This window comes from Mastigoproctus giganteus, chromosome 1 (assembly GCF_048544385.1).
Source record: "Mastigoproctus giganteus isolate SK-2022 chromosome 1, ASM4854438v1, whole genome shotgun sequence".
NCBI lineage: Eukaryota > Metazoa > Arthropoda > Arachnida > Uropygi > Thelyphonidae > Mastigoproctus > Mastigoproctus giganteus.
Genome location: NC_143575.1, coordinates 105,755,009 through 105,777,060, shown reverse-complemented (window position 1 = coordinate 105,777,060; position 22,052 = coordinate 105,755,009). Strand labels below are relative to the sequence as shown.

Here is a 22,052-nt window from a genome sequence, read left to right as displayed (position 1 = left end):
AGAATGAAGTTAATGCCATCAAATGGGATCCACAAGGAGTTCTGTTAGCTTCATGTTCTGATGATATGACTTTAAAGGTAAGGTTTTAATTTGAATTCCTCTTCAAAATACCCTTTTTTTATAGTGATTATTCGCTATAAAGAAAAAAACTTGTCCCTACATGCACTAACTCCAAGAAGTGCATGTAGGGTCAAGTTTCTACCTTACAAAGGTTAAGCTTCTTTAATCCTTTAATTCTTGAGTAATTTTCAAGTTTTCAATGCTTCTGCCTTAATTGTCAAAACTAGTTTTTTGCAAAAAAGTTGACATTTTCTCAAAATGTAAGAAAAATGTTACAAAAATAGATTTTGTGTCTGGAACATATTTTATTAAATAAAAAAAAAAATTTTTTCACATTTATTTTATATATTTCTTTCCACAATCTTAAAGACAGCTGGTGATTTAAAAGTTCATTATTTTACCAGAATTCTTTCACAGACAGTATCTTATGTACCACAAGCAAAACCGACCGATCCCGCCAATACCGTCACCGCATCTGGTTGGAATTGCTTCACATCTCGTGTTGTTGAGATTCCTTTAACGGAAAAAAAGAGGTCACATCTGCCCCCCCCTCATGGAAACAGCTATCTTCCTGAATGATAAGCGTTGGTCCCCACAGCATACCCCAGCATTGCTGTTACAACTACAAACCTCTACTTCCAACTGCTAATTATTTCTGCACCTGTGGCATGCATTTCACCTCGCATAACCACTATGACCGGGCATTCTTTATATTTTTGAATTAACGCTTTTTTGTAATAAATCTTTTCCTACTGAGGAAGGACAACCTCTGTCTGAAAGCTTTGGTGATTTGTTTACTTTATTTTAACTTGTGCTTTAACTTGTTTCTATTAAAGAGTTTTTTTACCTAATACCCGTTATCTGTTTTTTCTCAGCAAGCTAAATATTATTATTATTCTGTTCTGTCATCCGACATTTGTAGTTTTTGTTTATTTGAAAACTAACAGATGACAGCACCTATCTGTAAAGTTACATTGGCTCGACTATTTACAGTTGCAGGCTATTAGGGACAAATATGGTGCCAGACTATAATCAAGCACAGTATCGAAGGGTTAAACAGAAAATATGAGACTTTTAACCAGTGACTGAATACTATGATCTTATGTGTAAGTTATAAATGATAAATGAATGAATAAAAACTTTTTTAATTTGTGTTTGTTTTAATACTTTCATTGCATGCTTTTCCGACAGGATTGGGGAGGGCTGAGACATTTTTCGACTTTCCTCTCCTGTGACAGAATTAGTCGGGTTCTCTATATTTTTGAATTATTCAGGTTGTATGTTTTTTCAAGGTTGCTTGAAAAAAATATACTGTTTTTCTTCCATCACATTGGAAAAGGTATATACAGGGTGATTCAGGAGGAATAGTAAATATTTAGGGAGGTTATAGTATTTATTATTCTGAGTAAGAAAGTTCATATAAACATGTGCCCAGTTCTCAATGGATATGGAGATACTTTGGCACACACAAAGCCATTATGAGAGGTATTAAAAAATGATAAATGACTTATTGTGTGTATTTATTGACTTTTTGAATGATACAAAACACAAATAATTGACAAATTTTTTACAGTTCACAATAAATGTTCGAAAATACCATCTCCAACCTCAATACACATTGCAACTCTTGTGGTAATATGACATTTTGTTCTTCTGAGGTCGTCTTGGCATTCCTTTATGAGGGCAGCAGTATCCAAAATGCGAGAGCAATTCGTCTCTTGTATACTGCCTTTTTCGCCTTTTCTTTGTATACTGCACTTTTCATCCATCCCCGCAAATGGAGTTAGGTCTGGAGACCTTGGTGGCCAATGAACGGGACCACTGCGCCCTATCCATCATTCAGAGAAAGTTCGATTTAGATATTGTATCACCAGACGGGTATAATGTGCAGGAGCTCTGTCATGCTAAAAGTACATACCAATCCTTGTAGCCAAGGGAACATTCTCCAATAATAGTAGAAGTTTGTTTTGCAGATATTCTAGGTAAACGGGTCCTGTAAGACAATTTTGTAACACAAAGGCCCAGTCAACTGATTGTCAATGACACTGCACTACACGTTTACAGAGAGGCGATGTTTAAATTTTGTTTCTACAGTAGCATGTGTATTTTTGTCTAACCACCTATGAGAGTTACGGGTGTTGTTGATACCAAATGGATGAAAGTAGCTTCATCACTGAACAGAATTAATCAGCGATTAGCATTTATCCACCGACAAAATTCCAGTCGATTTGCATTGTCTCTTGGTTAAAGCTGTTGCACCTGCTGTATGTGAAATGGATACAAGCCATGCTCGTGTAATGTTCGGTATACTCTTGTTTGTGGAACACTGATACATGTAGAAATTCTTTCTGTGCTAATAGTAGGCTACGTTCTACCAACTGAAGAAAGTGTTCTATTTCATCCACATTTTGTTCATTTGCACATTCAGAAGAAATATGAGCACTGGGAATCAGCAGTCTCATGCAGTTAGGAAACTGTCAACGATATTCTCTACAAGCATCAGTAGCATTTCCACCACAAAAACCATAGACAAACACCATTTCGACATGTGTGAAGATGTGCAGCATTCTTAACAACACTTCTAACACCAAACAGTCAGGTTATAAATGCTTCTTGGTCACATCTGATTCATGGTGCTGTGCATGCCAGTTTCAAACAGCTGTATCTCCGTATCCATTGAGAATTGGACAGGTTTATATTAACTTTTTTACTCAGAATATTCGATACTATAACCTCCCAAAGTATTTACTGTTCCTCCTGAATCACCCTGTATATGCTGCTATGTGCATGATGGAAACCAATACCATATGTGTATATATAATATTGCGTTACACTTATGTTCTTGTTCTTTGAGTCAACGTCTTCTCTTCATTATCACTTTAAATGGGGATGAAGTGAAATCACTTCCCTTCTAAAAAGTTTTATGATGTCACCAACTGATATAAGTACAGTCAGTTCTGCTATAATGCACATTTTGGCAATGTGAATTTGCTCCAACACAACTGATATTTTAGGGAACAATGCGAGTAACACAAGGTGAATGCAAAACCTGGCACTAAGCTGAACGTAGCTGCCTGCGCAGCTATATATAAAAGTTTACAAAGCTTAAAAAATGTCAAGCGTCAAATGTGTGGCAGCTATATTTCCCATTTACTGTAGTTGTATTGGATGGAGACACACTGTTGTCATTTGCTGTTTTCACAAGGTATTGTATAAGGTATGTTCGTGTCAGACGGTACCTGGGATTTCTCCCATCTCCGTGTGTGTTCGCTGTAATAGGACAGTACACTGTCAAGCCAGAGACTTGAAAGTGTGTGGGCCATGTCTGTTCAGTGTGATGTGTTGTGCCCATTGTTTGTCCGGCTTATTGGCCGCCAGGCCCCTAGTGGGGCCCGATGTTGCCCATACCTCGCCACGTGGAGGCTAGCTGGGTGTGTCCAGTATCACAACAAGTTGCTCTGGCAGGTCCTGCCACCTAGTTTTCTGGGATTTCAGTGGCTAGGACCTATTAAAAAAAAAAAAAATTTACGCATTTGATATTAATGCTTTATGGGATTGCTGTTAGGAAATCACTGGTTGGGGTTGAACGCTAGCGAGATGTGTTAAAAGGCCTAATAAGTCGGGCAAAATTTCGATGTTATTAAATTTAGACATGTGAGGCTATACATTAGATAAAAGATAATAGTGTTAGTTGTCTTAGAGGCCCCGGGTGCCAAGCGTATTTCGAGGCCAAGCGATATTATTGTGATATATAGAGCGCTCTTGTAAAAGTGATTGAAGTTATTTCCTATTAAGTTTCTACGTTTCTATCAACAGCCTTTCTTTAAAACTAGTTTATACTTGAAAACCAGAAGTTAGAACACAGAAAGGAAACACACCTTTCTTTTTCCTATATTTCTTGTTCTATTAATCAACTAATCCTTCAACCGCTTGGTCTCTGAGCGGCATTGCTCCTGCCTCCCCATGGCGGGGCCGGTAATCTGGGGGAAAAGTTATCCCCAGGGCTAAAAGGAGCAACAATGGATAAAAATGACTATCCACCTCTAGAGCCTTCATACTCAAGGCTAGATAAACCAAATGATGAAGACCTGAACCAACCAAAAAGGCTCCGAAGAGAAGTGCAGTGCAATGAAATGCCAAACTTTCTGGTGATACACTCTCTCTCTCCAACCAACCTGTCGGCAAATTATCACCATTCGTCATCCAAAGATTTCTGGAATCGATTGCTGGAACACCAAAAATGGTTAAACGACTGCAATCCGGAGACCTATTAATTGAAACAGCCAACTCCAAACATTCCGAGTGGCTGCTCAAAACAACGACATTCGGTGGCCTGCCAGTATCTATTACTCCACACAACACCTTAAATTCCTCGAAAGGCGTTATAACCAAATGGGACCTACTTACAATATCAGAAGAGGAATTAGTCCAAGAACTGAGTAATCAAAAAGTAACCAACGCGAAACGCATAATGACTAAAAAAAGATGGAAATCTCGTCCCAACTAGGTCAATCATTTTAACCTTCAGTACCCCAGATTTGCCATCCTCAGTAAAAGCTGGCTATTTAAACTGCCGAATTCGGGCTTATATTCCTAATCCCATTCGTTGTTTTAAATGCCAAAAATATGGACATCCCAACAAGCATGCAGAGGTGAAGCTATTTGTCCTATTTGTGGTTCCAAGGAACATACTCAAGCAGACTGTTCAGCATCAAGTCCCATTTGCCCCAACTGCAAAGAAAGTCACCCAGCATTTTCAAAATCCTGTGAAAATGTGGAAAATAGAGAAGAAAATTCAAAAATATAAAATTGAACACAAAGTCACATATCCTGAAGCACGCAGACAGGTTATGTTGACCATGCCCAGTCGTTCATATGCATCTCACACTCGAAGCTTTATTTCAACAGCAGTACAAACAGATGTATCAATACCCCCCAGCACATCTCTGGCTAATTGGGTTAAAAATACATTATCTAATTCAGGAAAAGACACACATCAAACTAAAACCAGTGAATCGACCAACACTCCAATCAGCATCCCAACTGACTCGGACAGTCTCGCATGATAAAGAAAAATTAAAAACTACCAAAGACAACAAGAAACCTGAATCATCTACCAATGGTATGGAAGTAGATGTACACTCAGATCTTGAAGAACCCATGCCAATGACACTATGGACACTGGGTGCCCCAGCTTCCCAAAAATAGACTGGAAAAAGTGCTCAAACAAAAAACAGTCTGATGAATCATCCTCAACTAAACCTAAATGAACCACAGTATCTTACAATAGAATTTCAGAGGTTTTCGTTGCAACACTGACAATATTAAATACTTAATTAACTGATATTCTCCAGTTGCCTTCTGTCTACAGGAAACTTACCTGACCTCACAAATTTCTTCTTCGATAAAGAACTATTGCCTTTATCGAAGAGATCGAAATACCGCTAATGCTGCCCATGGTGGTGTAGCAATCCTAGTAAACTCGAAGATCCCAACTAGACATATCCCACTCCAAACTGAAATAGAAACTGTTGCTGTTCGCATAACTCTCCAAAGTTCAATAACACTTGTCTCAATCTACCTACCACCAAACCGTACTTACTCTTTAAAAGATCTTGAAGACCTCTTTATACAGATACCTCCACCTCTCTGTATATTAGGGGACTTTAACGGGCACCACCCATTATGGGGCTCTCCTAAATTGGATAGACAGGGCCGACTAATTGAAAGCTTTTTAGAGGCACTAAATTTCAGTATACTCAATAGTGGTGCACCGACACACGTACAGCTCCCAGCAGGACACACTTCAGCAATAAATCTCTCAATTTGTTCACCAGTACTAGTCCCAACCATAGAGTGGTACGTAATAAATGATCCCATGGGCAGTGACCACTTCCCAATAGTATGCAACTTTCTGAAAGCAAAGACTCCTTCAATTAAACTCTGCAGAAAGTGGAAATTTGTCCGAGCAGACTGGGCTAAATTTCAATCATCAATTGACCTTGATGAGGAAAAAATCCGCCTCCAACATATTGATGATGTGACAGATTACATCACGTCACATCTTCTAAATGTGGCTAAAAACACAATACCACTATCAAATCCTCCGGGCCAAAAGCATCATAATTACTCGTGGAATAACAAATGCACCACAGCAAAGAGAGCAAAAAATAAAGCCTGGACTTTGTTTTGGCATTGTCCGAGCAGAGTCAATCTCATTAATTATAAGAAATTAAGGGCAAAAGCATGCTTCATACAAAAGCAAGCAAAGAAAGAATCCTGGACCCGTTTTGCCTCCAGTTTTCACAGAAATACTGATTCCAAAATAATATGGAAAAAAATTAGACAGCTGTCTGGCAAGTTTCCTACCATACCTTCTCCAATCCTCTCTTGGAATGGGAAAAATCTCTCTAATCCAGTAGATATAGCTAATGCTTTAGGCAATACTTTTGCCGAAATCTCAGCAGCAACAGCCTATCCTACTTCATTCCAAAGAATTAAAAACACTGAAGAAAAGAATGCTATTCATTTTCAAACTGCCCCGTCTTCTCCCATATAACAAAACTCTGCAATATTCTGAACTTTTACATGTCATTAAAACCACCCGCAATGGTGCTGCCGGGCCAGATGGGATTTATTATGTCATGCTACAACATCTTGATGACAAAGCCCTGCGCTGCCTCCTGGTCTTTTACAATCGCATATTTTTAGAAAATGTTTTTCCAGCTTCTTGGCATCACTCTACAGTTTTGGCATTCCTGAAACCTGGAAAAGATCCATCCAACCCCAATAGCTATAGACCCATATCTCTCTCAAGCTGCCTAACAAAAATTCTTGAGAAAATTATCCACAGAAGACTCGTCTGGGTCATTGAGTCGGAACAGCTAATGAGCCATAGTCAATATGGCTTTCATCAAAACAGGTCATGCTTAGATCTTATGGTCAAGGCTGAATTTGCCATCCGTAATGCTTTCGTCAAACACGAACATCTAGTAATGGTTTAAATAGACATAGAGAAGGCTTTTGATACCACCTGGCGGTATGGTATACTTAGTGATCTTTACCTTCTCGGACTACGAGGCAACCTTCCTATATTTGTTCAGAACTTCTTACATACTAGATCATTTCAGGTTCGATACCAACATGCTCTTTCCACAACTTTCATCCAGGAAGAAGGTGTTCCACAGGGATCAGTACTGAGTGCCACTCTTTTTGCTCTGATAATAGATTATATCACTAAACAGCTTCCAAATACAGTTGAGACTTACCTTTATGCAGATGACCTTTCTATCTCCTGTCATTCTCAAAACATGAGGTCTATTGAAAGACAGCTTCAGATATCACTTAATAAAATTCAACAATGGGCGAGCCTCAACGGCTATCGGCTCTTGCAGCAGAAAACAGTTGCCATCCACTTCTGTAGACAACGCAAACTTTATCCAGATCCTGAACTTCAAATTTCTAACATCTTTCTCCCCGGTCACCAGCAACATCAGATTTCTTGGATTAATCCTTGACAACAAGTTAAATTTCCTAGATCATATTAAAAATACATGGACTTCATATCTAAAAATGTTAAACATACTGAGAGCTTTATCTGCCCAAACATGGGGTGCAGATCGTACCTCCCTTCTTCGTTTATACAGGGCATTAATCAGATCCCGTCTCGATTATGGTGCTCCAATCTATGATTCTGCCAGAAAGAGTGCATTACGCTGGCTTGATCCAATTCAGCACAGTGCATTGAGAATTGCAATTGGTGCATTCAGAATGTCGCCAGCACATAGTCCCTACATTGATGCTCACGAGCCCCCCACTAACTTTACGCAGGAAAACACTGTTATTCAAATATGCTGTCAAGATACAAAGTTGTGCCTCTCATCCCGTTCAGTCATACCTTTTCAACCCACCGTTAGAAATCCTATACAGAAACAAACCTAGCATAGTAAAGCCAGCTGGTCTTCGCCTTCTTGAATTGGTGCAAGTTTGGAATATTTCCGTCCATTCCGTAAAGCAGGTAGCAACCTATACTCAGCCACCATGGACTCCTCCTCCTCTTCCAACCTGTGACACTTACCTCTGTCAATGGAGAAAGAATACTTTGCAAGCATCAAATGTCAACCAAATTCATGCAGTTCACACTCAAAGATATACTGATTTCTCCCCAATTTATACAAATGGCTCTAAATCTAATTCAAATGTTGGAGCAGCTGCAGTGTTTCCGAATACAACTGTATCAGTTTCCCTTCCATCAGAATTTAGTATATTTTCTGCTGAATTATATGCAATTAAACTAGCTTTAGAAAATCTCTATTCTGACAGTTCCTTAAAATCAGTTATTTACACTGATTCCCCCAGCTCAATCATGTCGTTATGTAATTCCTCAGATAAAATTCACCCTGTTCTAGATGAAATCAGAAGCTTATTACTGCAAATTAAAGAACGCAACCAACTGGTCACTCTTTGCTCGATTCCAGCCCATTCCGGTATTTTAGGCAATGAACTGGCCGATAAAGCTGCAAAAAATCCAACTACCTTTGATTTAACCAATATCCCTGTTCCAGCATCAGATTATGCACTAACCGTTCACGCTGCTTGCCTATCACAATGGACAGCACTCTGGCACTCTCAGACTAATAATAAACTCTTTCAGTTTAAACACGATCCAAAAATTTGGCGCTCCAGTATCCGTACATCGAGACAAGAAGAAGTAGTCCTTTCAAGGGCAAGAATAGGACATACCCATCTGACCCACCTTCATTTACTCACAGGAGATGATCCACCACAATGTACACATTGTTCTAATAATTTGACTGTAAAAACATATTCTTATTGGCTGCCCCTATTATAAACAAGCCAGAACTTGATCTCACTGGTTAATCTTCATAAACCAATAACCCTTGAAAACCTCATTGGTGATAAGGCAAATATTTCAGAATTTTTTGACTTTCTCAGGCAAACTGGGCTCTTCAGTTATTTCTGATTTGAGATTTTCTTTTAATTTAGGGAAACTCATGTTTTAATATAATAAGTGAATAGGCACATCATAGCCTTAGCAGCTTATGTGCCATTAAGCCTCCAGAACAACAAAGTTGTCTTAGAGATTTACACAAAACTGGTAGAATTTAGACATTGATTAGAATTTGGTGGCATTGTTAAGGGGTGTACTCGGTAGGTTTAGTGAGAGAGGGGGGAGACTGAAGACTGGGGAGAAAACAGATAGAAGAATAGGGACAATAGAGTAGGTATCCCCAAAAAGGTCAATGGAGACGAGCTCCACCAGGCGAAGTATGGGGGGAGGCAGCGAGGGGAGGAGACAGGTCTCTGTTTCCTCCCCCTAGCTGCCTTGGGATGGGGTTTTAAAGGGAACTGGGTTAGAGTACCCAGTTCAGATCGCCAGTGGCGTGTCAGCAGCAAAGCCGCAGTATGTCTTTGTTGGAAACATGTTTTCAGCTCACATTTTTCAGTTTGAACAGAAATTTAGTGAGGCATGATGAGCGTGAGCAGAGGAGTACATTTCTGGAGGTCACTACCATCAAAAAATAAAACAATTTGCAGGTCCCATTTTATTGGGCTTTTCTGTTTGTGCAATCTATATAAACAGGTAGTAAATTTGATCTTATTGCATTTGTGATAATACATTTGCTGGATTTCTGTTAAATATGTTTCCCTTCCACGAAACCTTCAATCATATAAAAAACAAATTTTCAGAATCTTCTGTTCATTCCAATTTTTTAAGCTTCCTATTTTTAATGCGTGAAATGGTTACTATGTATCTCACTTGTGCATGCCTTGTTCGTCATTATTGAGTGCTTATCTTTTTTTATTGTTTTAAATTTTACAATCCTAAAAAACATAAAAATAAATTAGCTGTATATATTACAGTGCTATATTTATTTATTATTTAATATAATATTTTTTATAATATTTCTAATATTATTTATTAGAAATTTAAAATGTTTAAACCTGTGTTAAATATTTTAAATGTTTAATGTTCTTAATGTGCAAAATGCCATAATGCAGAGATTTTTAGGAACACGTGTACTGCATTATAGCAAAACTGTCTGTATACATAATTAAAATAAAATAATAATAGAATATTACAGTATATTTAAACATAAAATATAAATCTGGTAAAAACTGTTCACTTAAAATAAAGTGAGAGTAGAAGATAAAAGTGGGATAAAACATAAACTGTAGCTTTCAGCATCCCAGAATATCTTCATCAACTATAAAATTCTTTAGAACAGTGATATGATAAATAAATAGACCAATGGAGTAGTACCAAAGCAGGATGGAGTATTGTGTCACTGTTTATGCAACATCTCATAACACCATCTACTATCCCTCTGGTTTATTACTTTTTTGAAAATGATGTTAATACATAGTCCTAAGTTACAGTTCAAGCATGTCAAGTCAGAGGAATGCAAATGTATTAGCATTAGCAGAGGCATATGATGCAAGGAATCAAGCTTATACAGCATCAGCCAAAAAAAAAAAGAAAAAAACATTTCACCATCCATTTGTTTCAAAAGTTTGTCCACTTCTTCCTTGAATTTATTTAAGCTATCAACTTCCACAATGACAGATGGAAGTTCCTTCTAGCAATCAACTAACTGCCAGCTAAAGACAAATTTTTGCACATTTATTCAACAATTCTTTCCTCAGTTTGAGTTATGCCCCCCTCAGGTTTGTAAACTGAGCAAGAGGAAGAATCTCAACAGCACTGAGTCTGCTCAAAGCATTCAAGGCCTTATAGTATTAGTATTAGTATTAGTAACGGCCGCATGGTGCAAGAAAGCCTATGGCTTATGCTGCACAAGCCAAAAAATAAATAAATAAAAAAATAAAATAAATAAAAAATAAATAAATAACTAAATAATAATAATTAATAAAAAAAAAAGAAAAAGGAAATTAAACTTATCATCCTATGTGCTTCTCTTACTCGAAAGAGATGACCTTTGAAAATCCAGATGACCTTTGAATTTCCCCAAACTGCCGGCCTCTACCACCCATGAAGGCAACTTATTCCAGTAATTTATAACTCGCTGGCTAAAATAAAACTTCCTGCAGTCCAATCTAAACATTTCCCCACGTAACTTGAATTTATGTCCCCTAGTTCTAGCATCATTTATAATCTTGAAAATTTTGTCCTCATTCATTTTACTGATGCCTCTCAGAGCCTTAAACACCTCAATCAAATCTCCTCTAAGGTGTCTAGTTTCCAAACTCTGCAACCCACATATTCGAAGTCTTTCTTCATAAGGACGCCCTTTTGCCGATCTCACCAGGCGAGTTACCCTTCTTTGCACCCTTTCAAGAAGCTCGATGTCTTTCTTTAGGTGCGGTCTCCATACTTGAACACAGTATTCCAAGTGTGGTCTAACATAAGCCTTATATAATGGGATTATCACGTCCCTATCTCTACTTGCAAAAGTTCGATAGATCATCAATAGGACACCATGGGCCTTCCTTGCAACCTGTTTACAATGCTCAGAGAATTTCATGTCTGACCGTATCGTAACACCTCAATCAGATCACATTGCAGGTGCCTTGTCTCCAGATGCTGCAATTTGCAGAACTTAAACTTTTCTTTGTAAGAGCACCCCCTTTGTTCCCCTCACCAGTCTTGTTGCCCTTTTCTGTACTCGTTCTAGCAATTCTACATCCTTCCTAAAATTAGGCTTCCAGACCTATATGCAGTACTCGAGATGTGGGCTGACCATTGCCTTATATAAAGGGATAATCACCACCTTTTCCCTGCTAACAAAAAATTCCTGTATATCGTTGACAATACCTCATGACCTGCTCTGGCAACCTGTCTGCACTGCTCAGAAAACATCATATCTGATGTCTTTTTCATTCTCCACTATCCTGAGTATAGTACTACACAGTTGATATGTCACTCTGGGGTTACTGCTACCCATATGCAATACTTTGCATTTGTCAATGTTAAACTTACGTTGCCACTTCTCAGCCCATCTGCGCAACTTTACTAGATCCTGTTGCAGTAGCATACTGTCATTAACAACCCTGTCAACCTTTGTATCATCTGCAAACTTTGACATTAAGCCTGATATACCTTCATCAATATCATTGATAAATATAGAAAACAACAATGGTCCCAACACCGAACACTGGGGGACTCCACTAATAACATTAGTCCGTGAAGAGCAGTGTCCATTGATTACCACTCTGTCTTCTACCACTCAGCCATCCTTTTATCCATTACAGCAACTTGCCCTTAATGCCATATTGCTTCAATTTGTACAGTAGCCTTCCAGGTCCAAAAGTATCAAGAGCATTCCTGAAATCCAAGTATATAAATATCAAAATAATTTTTTGCATCACAGTTCCTTTGTGACCACATCATAGTATCCATTCAGATTGGTCAAAGACTTCCCATTAACAAACCAATGCTATGTCTGAATTATGAGTGTGGTCTTGTCTAGACGATTTTGCAATGCTTCTTTAATGCTTCTTTAACCAGTGACTCCATTATTTTCCCTAGAACAGAAATTAAACTAATAGGTCTGTAATTGCTCGTCTCCCTTTGATCCTTCTTTGTAAATTGGGGATACATTAGCACATCTCCATCCATGGGCACCTCCTCTGTGTCCAAGAATGCTCTCATAATCATAGCTAAGCATTTGCTTACTTCCTTTGCTACCTCCTTTTATATAATGATAGATCCCATCCACCCCAGGTGTGTTTCTTATGTTTAACTTCAACAATTTCTCCTCCACTTTGCTTTCAGTTATTACAAAATCCTTTAGCTCCCTATCAACAATCGACCATTGATATTAAGTGGACCAATCAGATTCATCCTCTTCTTTCTAGAGTTTACATAAATAAAAAAGTCTTCCCTGTTTCTCTTTTTGCATCCTTTGGCATTGATTTCTTGTAATCTGCCTTTGCTTGCCTGACATCCTTTTTTTGACTTGATTACAGACTATGTTTCATCTACCATAGACTTTGGTGTTTCCTGATAATTTAAATATATTCCATGCACTTTTCTTTTCTGCCATGAGTCTCATTAGTTTATCTAACATCCATTTAGGCCTAAGTTGGTAACATCATCATTTGGTCCCAATGTATAGAATTTAAAAACTGTCTGAAACCACCGTAGTCACCTTTACGAAAGAAAAAAAAACCCTTCCATTTACCCCTAATGGTAGTTGCATCTTTGAGTAGGTTCCACATCAGTTCATTGTGATCACTGCCACCTAGTGGTTCCTTTATCTGCAGATTCTTAATGCATGAATAATCATGGTTGATAATCAGATCAAGGGTTTTACTACCTCTGGCTGTCTCTTGAACATGCTGCTGTAGAAAGCAGTCATCCAATAAATCCACAAAAATCTTGCTAGTGTTCAAGTGACCAACTCACAAGTTCCAGTGAATATCTGTGAAGATAAAATCCTCCATTATAAAAGAGTCTGATTTACTGGCCCACCCTATAGGTGATACCGCTTAACGCTGATAATTCGTTCCTCAAAAACAGAGTGCTAAGCAAGCACGGAATTCCTGTAATGTAACATATGTATTTGTGAGTTGCATCTATGCCATAGGATATTTCCTAATCAATAATAAACAGTAGCGAAATGATGCACAAAAGTCGGTCAAAATATTTAATATTAAAAATTTGTACGTATAAAATATTCTCCATTATATACATATATAATTATGTGGTAAGTAACTACATTACGTATCAAAATTAAGCTTAAAATCATGAATTTATTAATCTGAAGGCCCTGGGCTGTCGAGTTTTCATAACTTTGGTCAATTTTGGGTTGTACTTTGGCTGTCTTCCTAGGGATTTTACTTTAAAATCCCTGAAGCGTTACCACCCAACAATATATCGATCTTTTGCCACTTTGAAGCATGGCATGTTTTTTTCTTCTTTCGATATGAAACTTCTTTTAGGCATTCGTTTCCAAAAAAAGGTCTGTTTCATCTATGTTAAAAGTTGTTGAGAAGTTTAACACCACTCTCTTCAATAATTTTTAGTTATTTTTTGAAAGTTTCAGCTCCTTCTTGATCTGCACGTGTGGGTTCTCCCTGGATATTAAATCTATTTTTAATAGATATATAAATATATATCTATTAAAAATATATATCTAAATATATCTTTCCAGCCCTTACTAGCTTAAAATGGTTCCACATTTTTTTTTTTCTAAGGTGAGTTTTCTTCAGCTCATCATACAGGCTAATTGCTTTTTCTTTAATAATATTTAACTGAAAGGAATTGTGTGTTGGATATTATCTTCAATAAAATTATTTATAAGTCTCTTCATTTCAATTATAATAGCAGGCCTAGTTTCTTGCAGTGGAACAGCTGTCTTTCCCGCTACTAAAATTAATGCTTTATTTTTTATAATTGTTCTTACAGTTGAACCTGCCAGTCCTAAATTATTGCACACATCCACTTGTCATTGAATGAAATCAATTTGCTTCAAACCGTATAATTTAATTTTCAAATTCAGCATTTTTCTTACCTTAGTAGACTTCGTACCACATCCAGACGTTGTTCCTTTTTAATTCTTATCCGCTATTGGAACCTTTATCTCATGGCTATTCCCAACCTCGTGTTGTTTGGCATTACAAGAATGCAAAATGGGATGACCTGCGAGACTTCTTTTCTTCTTTTCCTTGGTTGGATTACTGTTTCAAAACTTCTGATGTCAACGTTTGCTCAGATCGTGTCAGTGAAATTATTCTTGCAGAAATGGAATCCTTTATCCCACACTCCACTTTAAAATCTCGTCCTTTATCTAAACATTGGTTTTCCAATAAATGTGCTAAAGCTGTTCAAGAGAAGAATATTGCATATCGTAATTGGCTTGTTTCTAATTCTTCAGTTTCATTTTCTGCCTACACCAAAGCTCGCAACAATTGTAAAGCAGTTATTAATCAGTCCAAACTAGAGTTTGAACAGCCTAAGAGTAGAAAACTTGCTTCTTGCCCTAATGGTAGCCGAGCATTCTGATCTCTTGCCAAAGCTATTGGCTGCAACTTTTGCCCATTTCTGCTCCCACCTCTGTCAAAACCAAATGGTTCTGCTGTCACTTCGGCAAGGATAAAGCTGACCTGCTAGCATCCCATTTTTCTTCCAACTCATTTACTAATGATGTTGGTAAAACACCTCCCACCATTCCCAACACGCTCCATTCAATGCCTCCTGTGATCTTCCGTCAAAAGGATGTCAGAAGGATTTTGACAAATCTTGATGCTAAGAAAGCTCCAGGTCCCGATGGTATTTCTCCACTTGTTCTCAAAACCTGTGCTCCTGAACTTACTCCTATTCTTTGCCACCTTTTTTCACTTTCTTATTCCAAAGATGTTTTTCCTTCTGTTTGGAAATTTGCTCATATCCAGCCAGTTCCTAAAAAGGGTGACAAATCCTTCCCATCCAATTATCATCCCATTGCAATTACTTTTACTCTTTCTAAAGTAATGGAGAAATCAATTAACCACCAACTCTTAAACTACCTAGAAACCTTCCATCTGATCAATGATCGCAGTATGGATTCTGTCAGTGTCGATCCACTGGTGATATTCTGGCTTATGTTACTCATTTATGGACTAATTCGATGGAAAGGTTCGGTGAAACACAAGTAGTTGCTCTTGACATCTCAAAGGCTTTCGACCTTGTTTGGCATAAAGGTCTTCTAAACAAGCCTTCCATCTTATGGTTTGCCAACTGTTTTTAGTAATTGGTTATCCAGTTTTCTCTCTGATTGCTCACTGAGGGTGATGGTAGATGGCTCTCTTGACTTCTAATTTCTCCATTAATGCTGGTGTCCCCACAAAGGTTCAGTTCTTTCACCTACTCTTTTCCTCTTGTATATTAATGACCTTCTTCCATTGACTGGAAATCCTATCCATAGTTTTGCTGATGATAGCATATTGCATTCCACTTTTCATTTTGAGAAACCTTGTCCTGCTCAGTCAGCTTCAACTTCTCGAAAATATGCTACCAATTCCTTAAATTCTGATCTTCAGGTAATTCTACAGTGGGGTAAGGACAAGTTAGTCGATTTCAACCCTTATAAAACTCAGTCTTGTCTTATATCTCGCAAAACAGATTCTTCTGCTCCTATGCTTATCTTTAGTGACACTCCGATTTCTAGGCAAAATGATATATCTCTTTTGGAGATTACCCTGACTTCTAATCTCTCTTGGCACAAACACATTACAAATATTGCTTCCTCTGCATCTAAAAAACTTGGTTTTCTCTATCGCTCTCGGCGTTACTTTTCTTCCAAACAGCTGCTCACTCTGTATAAATCGCAAATTCGCCCTGCCATGGAATATTGTTCCCACATCTGGGGTGGTGCCCCCAAAACCTCTCTCAATTTTCTTGATTCCATTCAAAAGAGGGCAGGTAGGTTAATTAATGATTCATCTCTAACAGAGTCTCTCCACTTGCTGTCTCATAGACGTACTGTTTCTACTACATGCTTCTTCTACAGATACTTCCGTGGGCACTGTTCTTCTGAATTGGCTTCTATAATTCCCGCTCTCTCTTTCAAAACTGTCCGAACACAGGTACTGCCACCAGCCAACATCCATTTACTGTCCAACTTCAAACTCACAGAACCAACTTTTCATCTTCCTCGTTTATTCATTCAACTGCCGTTTTCTGGAACAACCTTTCTTCAGAAATTCAAGTCCAATGTCAACAAATATCTTCTTTCGTCTTCTCAATCTCCGACCCAAGCACGGTACTAAGTACTATAGGTTCTAATACCTCTCGCGTTTGGGTTTTACATAAAAAAAAAAAAAACATTATTAATCTTCAAAAATGTAACTGCATTGCATTAATTATGATACAATGTTCGTGTAAAAACTGTCCATTACAGATAGTCTAACACTGTACCGAGTGATGAGTAGGCTTCGGATAAATGCATATAACACAAATATTACAAGCAGTATACTTCATTTTTTAAAATGTTGACCTTGGAACTACGTAACAAGTCACCATAGTGTAATTAAATTAGTGTGGGGGAAAATTTTTCAAATCATCGTGTGAAACTTTGCTATTCATTTTCAAGCTGTCGACTATATCGGATGAAACGTTTTCGTTAAATATGCCAAAAATTCAATCTTTACACTGGTAAAAGAGCATTATAGTGAGTTCTAACAGTGTTAGAGTGAGATATGGGTTATAATATAAGAACAGCATTATAGTGAATCAGTGTAGGGCGAACCGCATTATATTGAGGGCCTGCTGTATTTCTCTGTACAGTTGTTTGTTGTACTCAAGGTTGTATTTACATATAAGCTAAACAAGCTACAGCTTAGGGTCTCACATTAGAAGGGGCCTCGCTCTATCTTAGAAAATCCTTTTTTTTTTTAAATATTGTTACATGTAAGAGAGAAGGACCTCATATATGTTATAGCTTAGGAGCACGGCAAGTTTAAATCTGGCCTTGGTTGTACTCGGTCATTAGGCCTGTGAAACACTCCTACTCTCAATTTTACTTTCCCAGTGCTTATGTCACACCAAACTGACTGAACCTGAACATTGCACTGTTCACCCATATCAACTGGATGCACTACCTTAGATTTTGTTTCTTAACTAACAGCATTACCTTAGATTTTGTTTCTTAACTAACAGCATTACCTTAGATTTTGTTTCTTAACTAACAGCATTACCTCTCCCCCCTTTCTATCCTTTCTGTACACATTATAATCTTCAAATTCCAGTTCTGTATTCCTTGTATCTGTGTGACACCACGGCTGTGATATCCCAACAATATCCACTTTTGATAATAAAACAGGCCTACGTGCTCTGGATTCATAATGCGAAAATTTATTTTATTTTGTTACACAGAGCATTAAAAACTACGATAAATGAATTAGCTTTTTCAGTACGAAAGCCATTCATTTATCGTAGTTTTTAATGCTCTGTGTAACAAAATAAAATAAATTTTTGCATCCACTTTTGATGTTTTGACCAGCAATTCAAATTCATCAAATTTATTTAATAAACTCCTAGCATTGGTGTACATGCACCTATTCTTACTTTTACTTACTCTAACACAGCCCATGCATTTACCTGTTCCTTGACTCCCAGCAGTCCTTGAAATCCCCAGCACCTTGCTGTCCAGGCTTCTGCTCATTCCAATAGAAGCAGTGCTAGAATCACTTTCATCTCTGCCTGTGGCTACTGTTAATCTATTAGTCTGTGAATCCCTACAAGCTAGGCGCTCCGTGGCCAGGTGGGAAGGAGCAGCAGTGCGTAGCACACGCTTCTTGATTAGACCGGGTTTCGAGCCCGTCATCACCAAATACGGAGGATGAGGAAAGGTCAGGGAATGACCACCGCATATCCCGGAGCAATATGGCCTTAGTTGCTAATGCTCCTAAAAACCAAATAACATAACAAGCATCCCTCCAAGCTAGCAGTTTTCTGACACACCTAAGAGAGTTCAGATTGTATTACAGTAAAACTTCTCCTAACGGACACCTCTCTTTAACGGACATCTCTCTACAACGGACATTTTCAAATTCCCCAACTCACCTCTATTGGTTTTAACGTGTTTTCAGCTTCTGTCTAGCGGACATTCTCTGTAACGGACGCGGACAGGCAATCTGCACTGTTTCGTTTAGATTAGCACTTAATTTGATCTCCCCATAACGGACAGCGTGCGAGCTCACAGCCCTTTTCTAGGAACTTTTCTTCCGCATATTGCCTCAATCGTGCGTTTATTTTCTATTTCCGATTCTCTGAATTTTATCTAGGTTTACGTCGCGGTTCTAAACCCTTTTTCAAGAATTTTAAGGCACGTGTAAAACTTCTGATGAATTCGGTGTGTGCAGGGGGGGGGGGATTGGTCGGCTTTTCATATTTTGAGTTTCAGTTTTCAGTTTTGTTCAGTGTCGTGTGAAGTGCACAATGTCTTCTCGTAAACATTTAACTTTAAAAGATAAAGTCGAACTCATTAATGCTTATGATCGGCAAAAAATAGTGTTCACAATCTCCCTGCAAAATTCAAAATCGGGAAGACGCAGGTAAGCAACATCCTAAAGAAAAAAAAATAACTGCTCAAACAATTGTGGCAACACGAAAATGATCAGGTTCAAAAATCATTCCTGAAAACTGTTGGACTTCAAAATGACAATGTTACGTATGAGTGGTTTTATCGCGCACGTGCTAAAAAAATTCCCATTAATGGGCCTATTATTAGGGAAAAAAGCTTTGGAGGTTGCGAAATCTATGGGAGTAAATGAGTTCAAAGCTTCTGTGGGATGGCTAGACAATTTCAAAACTCGTCATAAAATTTCTTGGAAAACCGTAAGTGGTGAAGGTGGATCTGTTGATACTGGGGTTGTAACAGAGTGGACCGTTAAATTGGAAGATTTATGTTGTGATTTTGAAGCTAAGGATATTTACAACTGTGATGAAACAGGGTTGTTTTTTAAAGCTGTTCTTGAAAAAACAATGAGTCTAAAAAACGAAAAGTGCCAGGGCGGAAAAATTTCTAAGGAACACTTGACTGTACTATTGTGACTGTACTATGCTGGGAGACTTTGAACAACCTCTTGTTATAGGAAAACCACAAAATCCTTGTTGTTTCAAGGGCATAAAGTTGAATCTTTTGAATGTTGACTGGAAGTCTAATAAAAAAGCGTGGATGACACGAGATATCATGAGCGAATGGATAAGTCACTTTAACCAAAACATGATTCGTCAAAACAGAAAAATTATTCTTTTCATGGATAATGCTGCATCTCACCCACACATTGAATTGTCCAACATTCAAATCGTTTTTCTGCCACTAAACACATCTGCAGAGTGTCAGCCCTTGGATCAAGGGATAATAAAAAAATTTTAACTTCACTACAGAAAACGTGTTTTAAGACATCTCATTGCAAACATGAACAATGTAACATGCGCAAGTGACCTTGCAAAGAAAATCAGCATCCTAGATGCCATTCAGTGGATTTCCTCTTCAGTAGACACAATTAGAAAACAAACTGTCGTGAACTGTTTTGTAAAGTCTGGCTTCTCAAACGCAAAAATTGAAGTTGTGAACAGCAATGTGGAGCACCAAGAAGAACAAGAACTTCAACATCTATTGATAATGTACGATACTTCAGCTACAAGTGACCCTGGCTACAAAGATATAGACTAGAACCTCACTACAGAAGATGGTGCTCTAGATATCAACGACATTATCATCGATATTTTTCAAGAAGTTCCTCACGAGGATGAAGAAATGGAAGGAGGTCATTCTGTCAAAGAACATATTAACGACGAACCACCGATGAAAATAGAAGAAGCGCTCATACACTTCAATCATTTAAAAATGTTTTTCGTCGCTGAAGAAGATATTGAAGGACTTTCGATGGTTTCTTCACTCCAAAAAAATGTTGAAAACAAAATTATCAGCCGGAAGAAGGTGCAGAAGAAAATAAGTGATTACTGTATGTATATTATTTACAAAAATATTGTGCAAAATCTGTATATAATTTAATTTAACTGTACATTAAACGTTTAACGATTTTTCTTTATCTCTTGTGTATGTAATTGTATATTGCAAACTCGTATTGCAAACATGAACAATGTAACATGCGCGAGTGACCTTGCAAAGAAAAAGTGACCTTGCTTCTGGTTAAAGAAGCACTGCAGGATCATTTAGACAAGACTTCAGTTATAGCTTGGACACAGCATGGTTTTGTTAAGGGGAAGTCTTGCCTGACCAATTTGATTGGATATTATGATGCAGTCACAAAAGAACTGGATGCAGGGAATAGCTTTGATATTATATACTTGGATGTTAGAAAGGCTTTTGATACTGTTGCACATGGAAGACTGCTACACAAATTGTAGCAGTGTGACATTGGAGGCAAATTGCTGCTATGGATAAAGGGGTGGTTGAGGGGGAGAAGACAGAGAGTGGTAATCAATGGACACTGCTCATCGTGGACTAATGTTATTAGTGGAGTCCCTCAGGGCTCAGTGTTGGGTCCATTATTGTTTTCTGTATTTATAAATGATATTGATGATGGTATATCAAGCTTAATGTCCAAGTTTGCAGACGATACAAAGGTTGGCAGGGTTGTCAAGGACACTACTGACACTATGCTGCTGCAACAGGATCTGGAAAGGTTGAGCAGATGGGCTGAGAGGTGGCAAATGAAGTTTAACATTGACAAATGTAAAGTACTACACATGGGAAAGAGCAACCCCAGAGCAACGTATCAACTCTGTGGTACTACACTGACAGTGGTAGAGAATGAAAGGGACTTGGGGGTGGTTGTGCAGGCAGATATGAAGTTCTCTGAGCAGTGCAGACGGGCAGCAAGAGTAGCTCATGGAGTATTGTCAATGATATACAGGAATTTTTCCAGCAGGGATAAGGAGGTGATTATTCCCTTGTATAAGGCAATGGTCAGGCCACACCTAGAGTACTGTATACAGGTCTGGAGGCCTCATTTCAAGAAGGATGTAGAGCTGCTGGAACGAGTACAGAGAAGGGCAACAAGATTAGTGAATGGAACAAAGGGGTGCTCTTACGAAGAAAGGCTTAAGTTTTGCAAATTACAGTGTCTGGAGACTAGGCACCAGCGAGGTGATCTAATAGAGGTGTATAAGGCCTTGAATGGTTTGAGCATGCTCAATGCTGATGGGACTCTTCCTCTAGCTCAGAATAATCACCTGAGAGGGCATAAATTCAAATTGAGGAAAGACAGATGTAGGACAGATGTGCGGAAATTTGCCTTTAGCCAGCGGGTGGTTGGTTGGTTGGTTGGTGGAACAGACTTCCATCCCTTGAAGTGGAGGTTGATAGCCTAAATAAGTTTAAGGCTCAGCTGGACAGGTATTTTGAACGAACAGAGGGGTGAAGTGGAAGTGGGTTTTTTTTTTTTTTTTTGGCTGATGCTGCATAAGCTTGCTTTCTTGCATCAAATGCCTCTACTAATGCTAATGCTAATATTATTTACAGAAATATTGTTCAAAATCCGTATATATTTTAATT

At 38.1% G+C, this 22,052-nt stretch overlaps 1 protein-coding gene across 4 annotated transcripts in view; it reads left to right on the top strand.

Annotated features, from left to right (window-relative positions):
- ebi (transducin beta like ebi) overlaps nt 1-22,052 on the top strand; it is a 307,663-nt gene that overhangs the window by 224,484 nt on the left and 61,127 nt on the right. For all 4 annotated transcript variants that reach the window (XM_090381672.1, XM_090381699.1, XM_090381689.1 and 1 more), the window contains one exon: nt 3-77. In XM_090381672.1, coding sequence (XP_090237798.1) covers nt 3-77 — 75 coding nt within the window. The remainder of the gene's footprint in view (nt 1-2; nt 78-22,052) is intronic.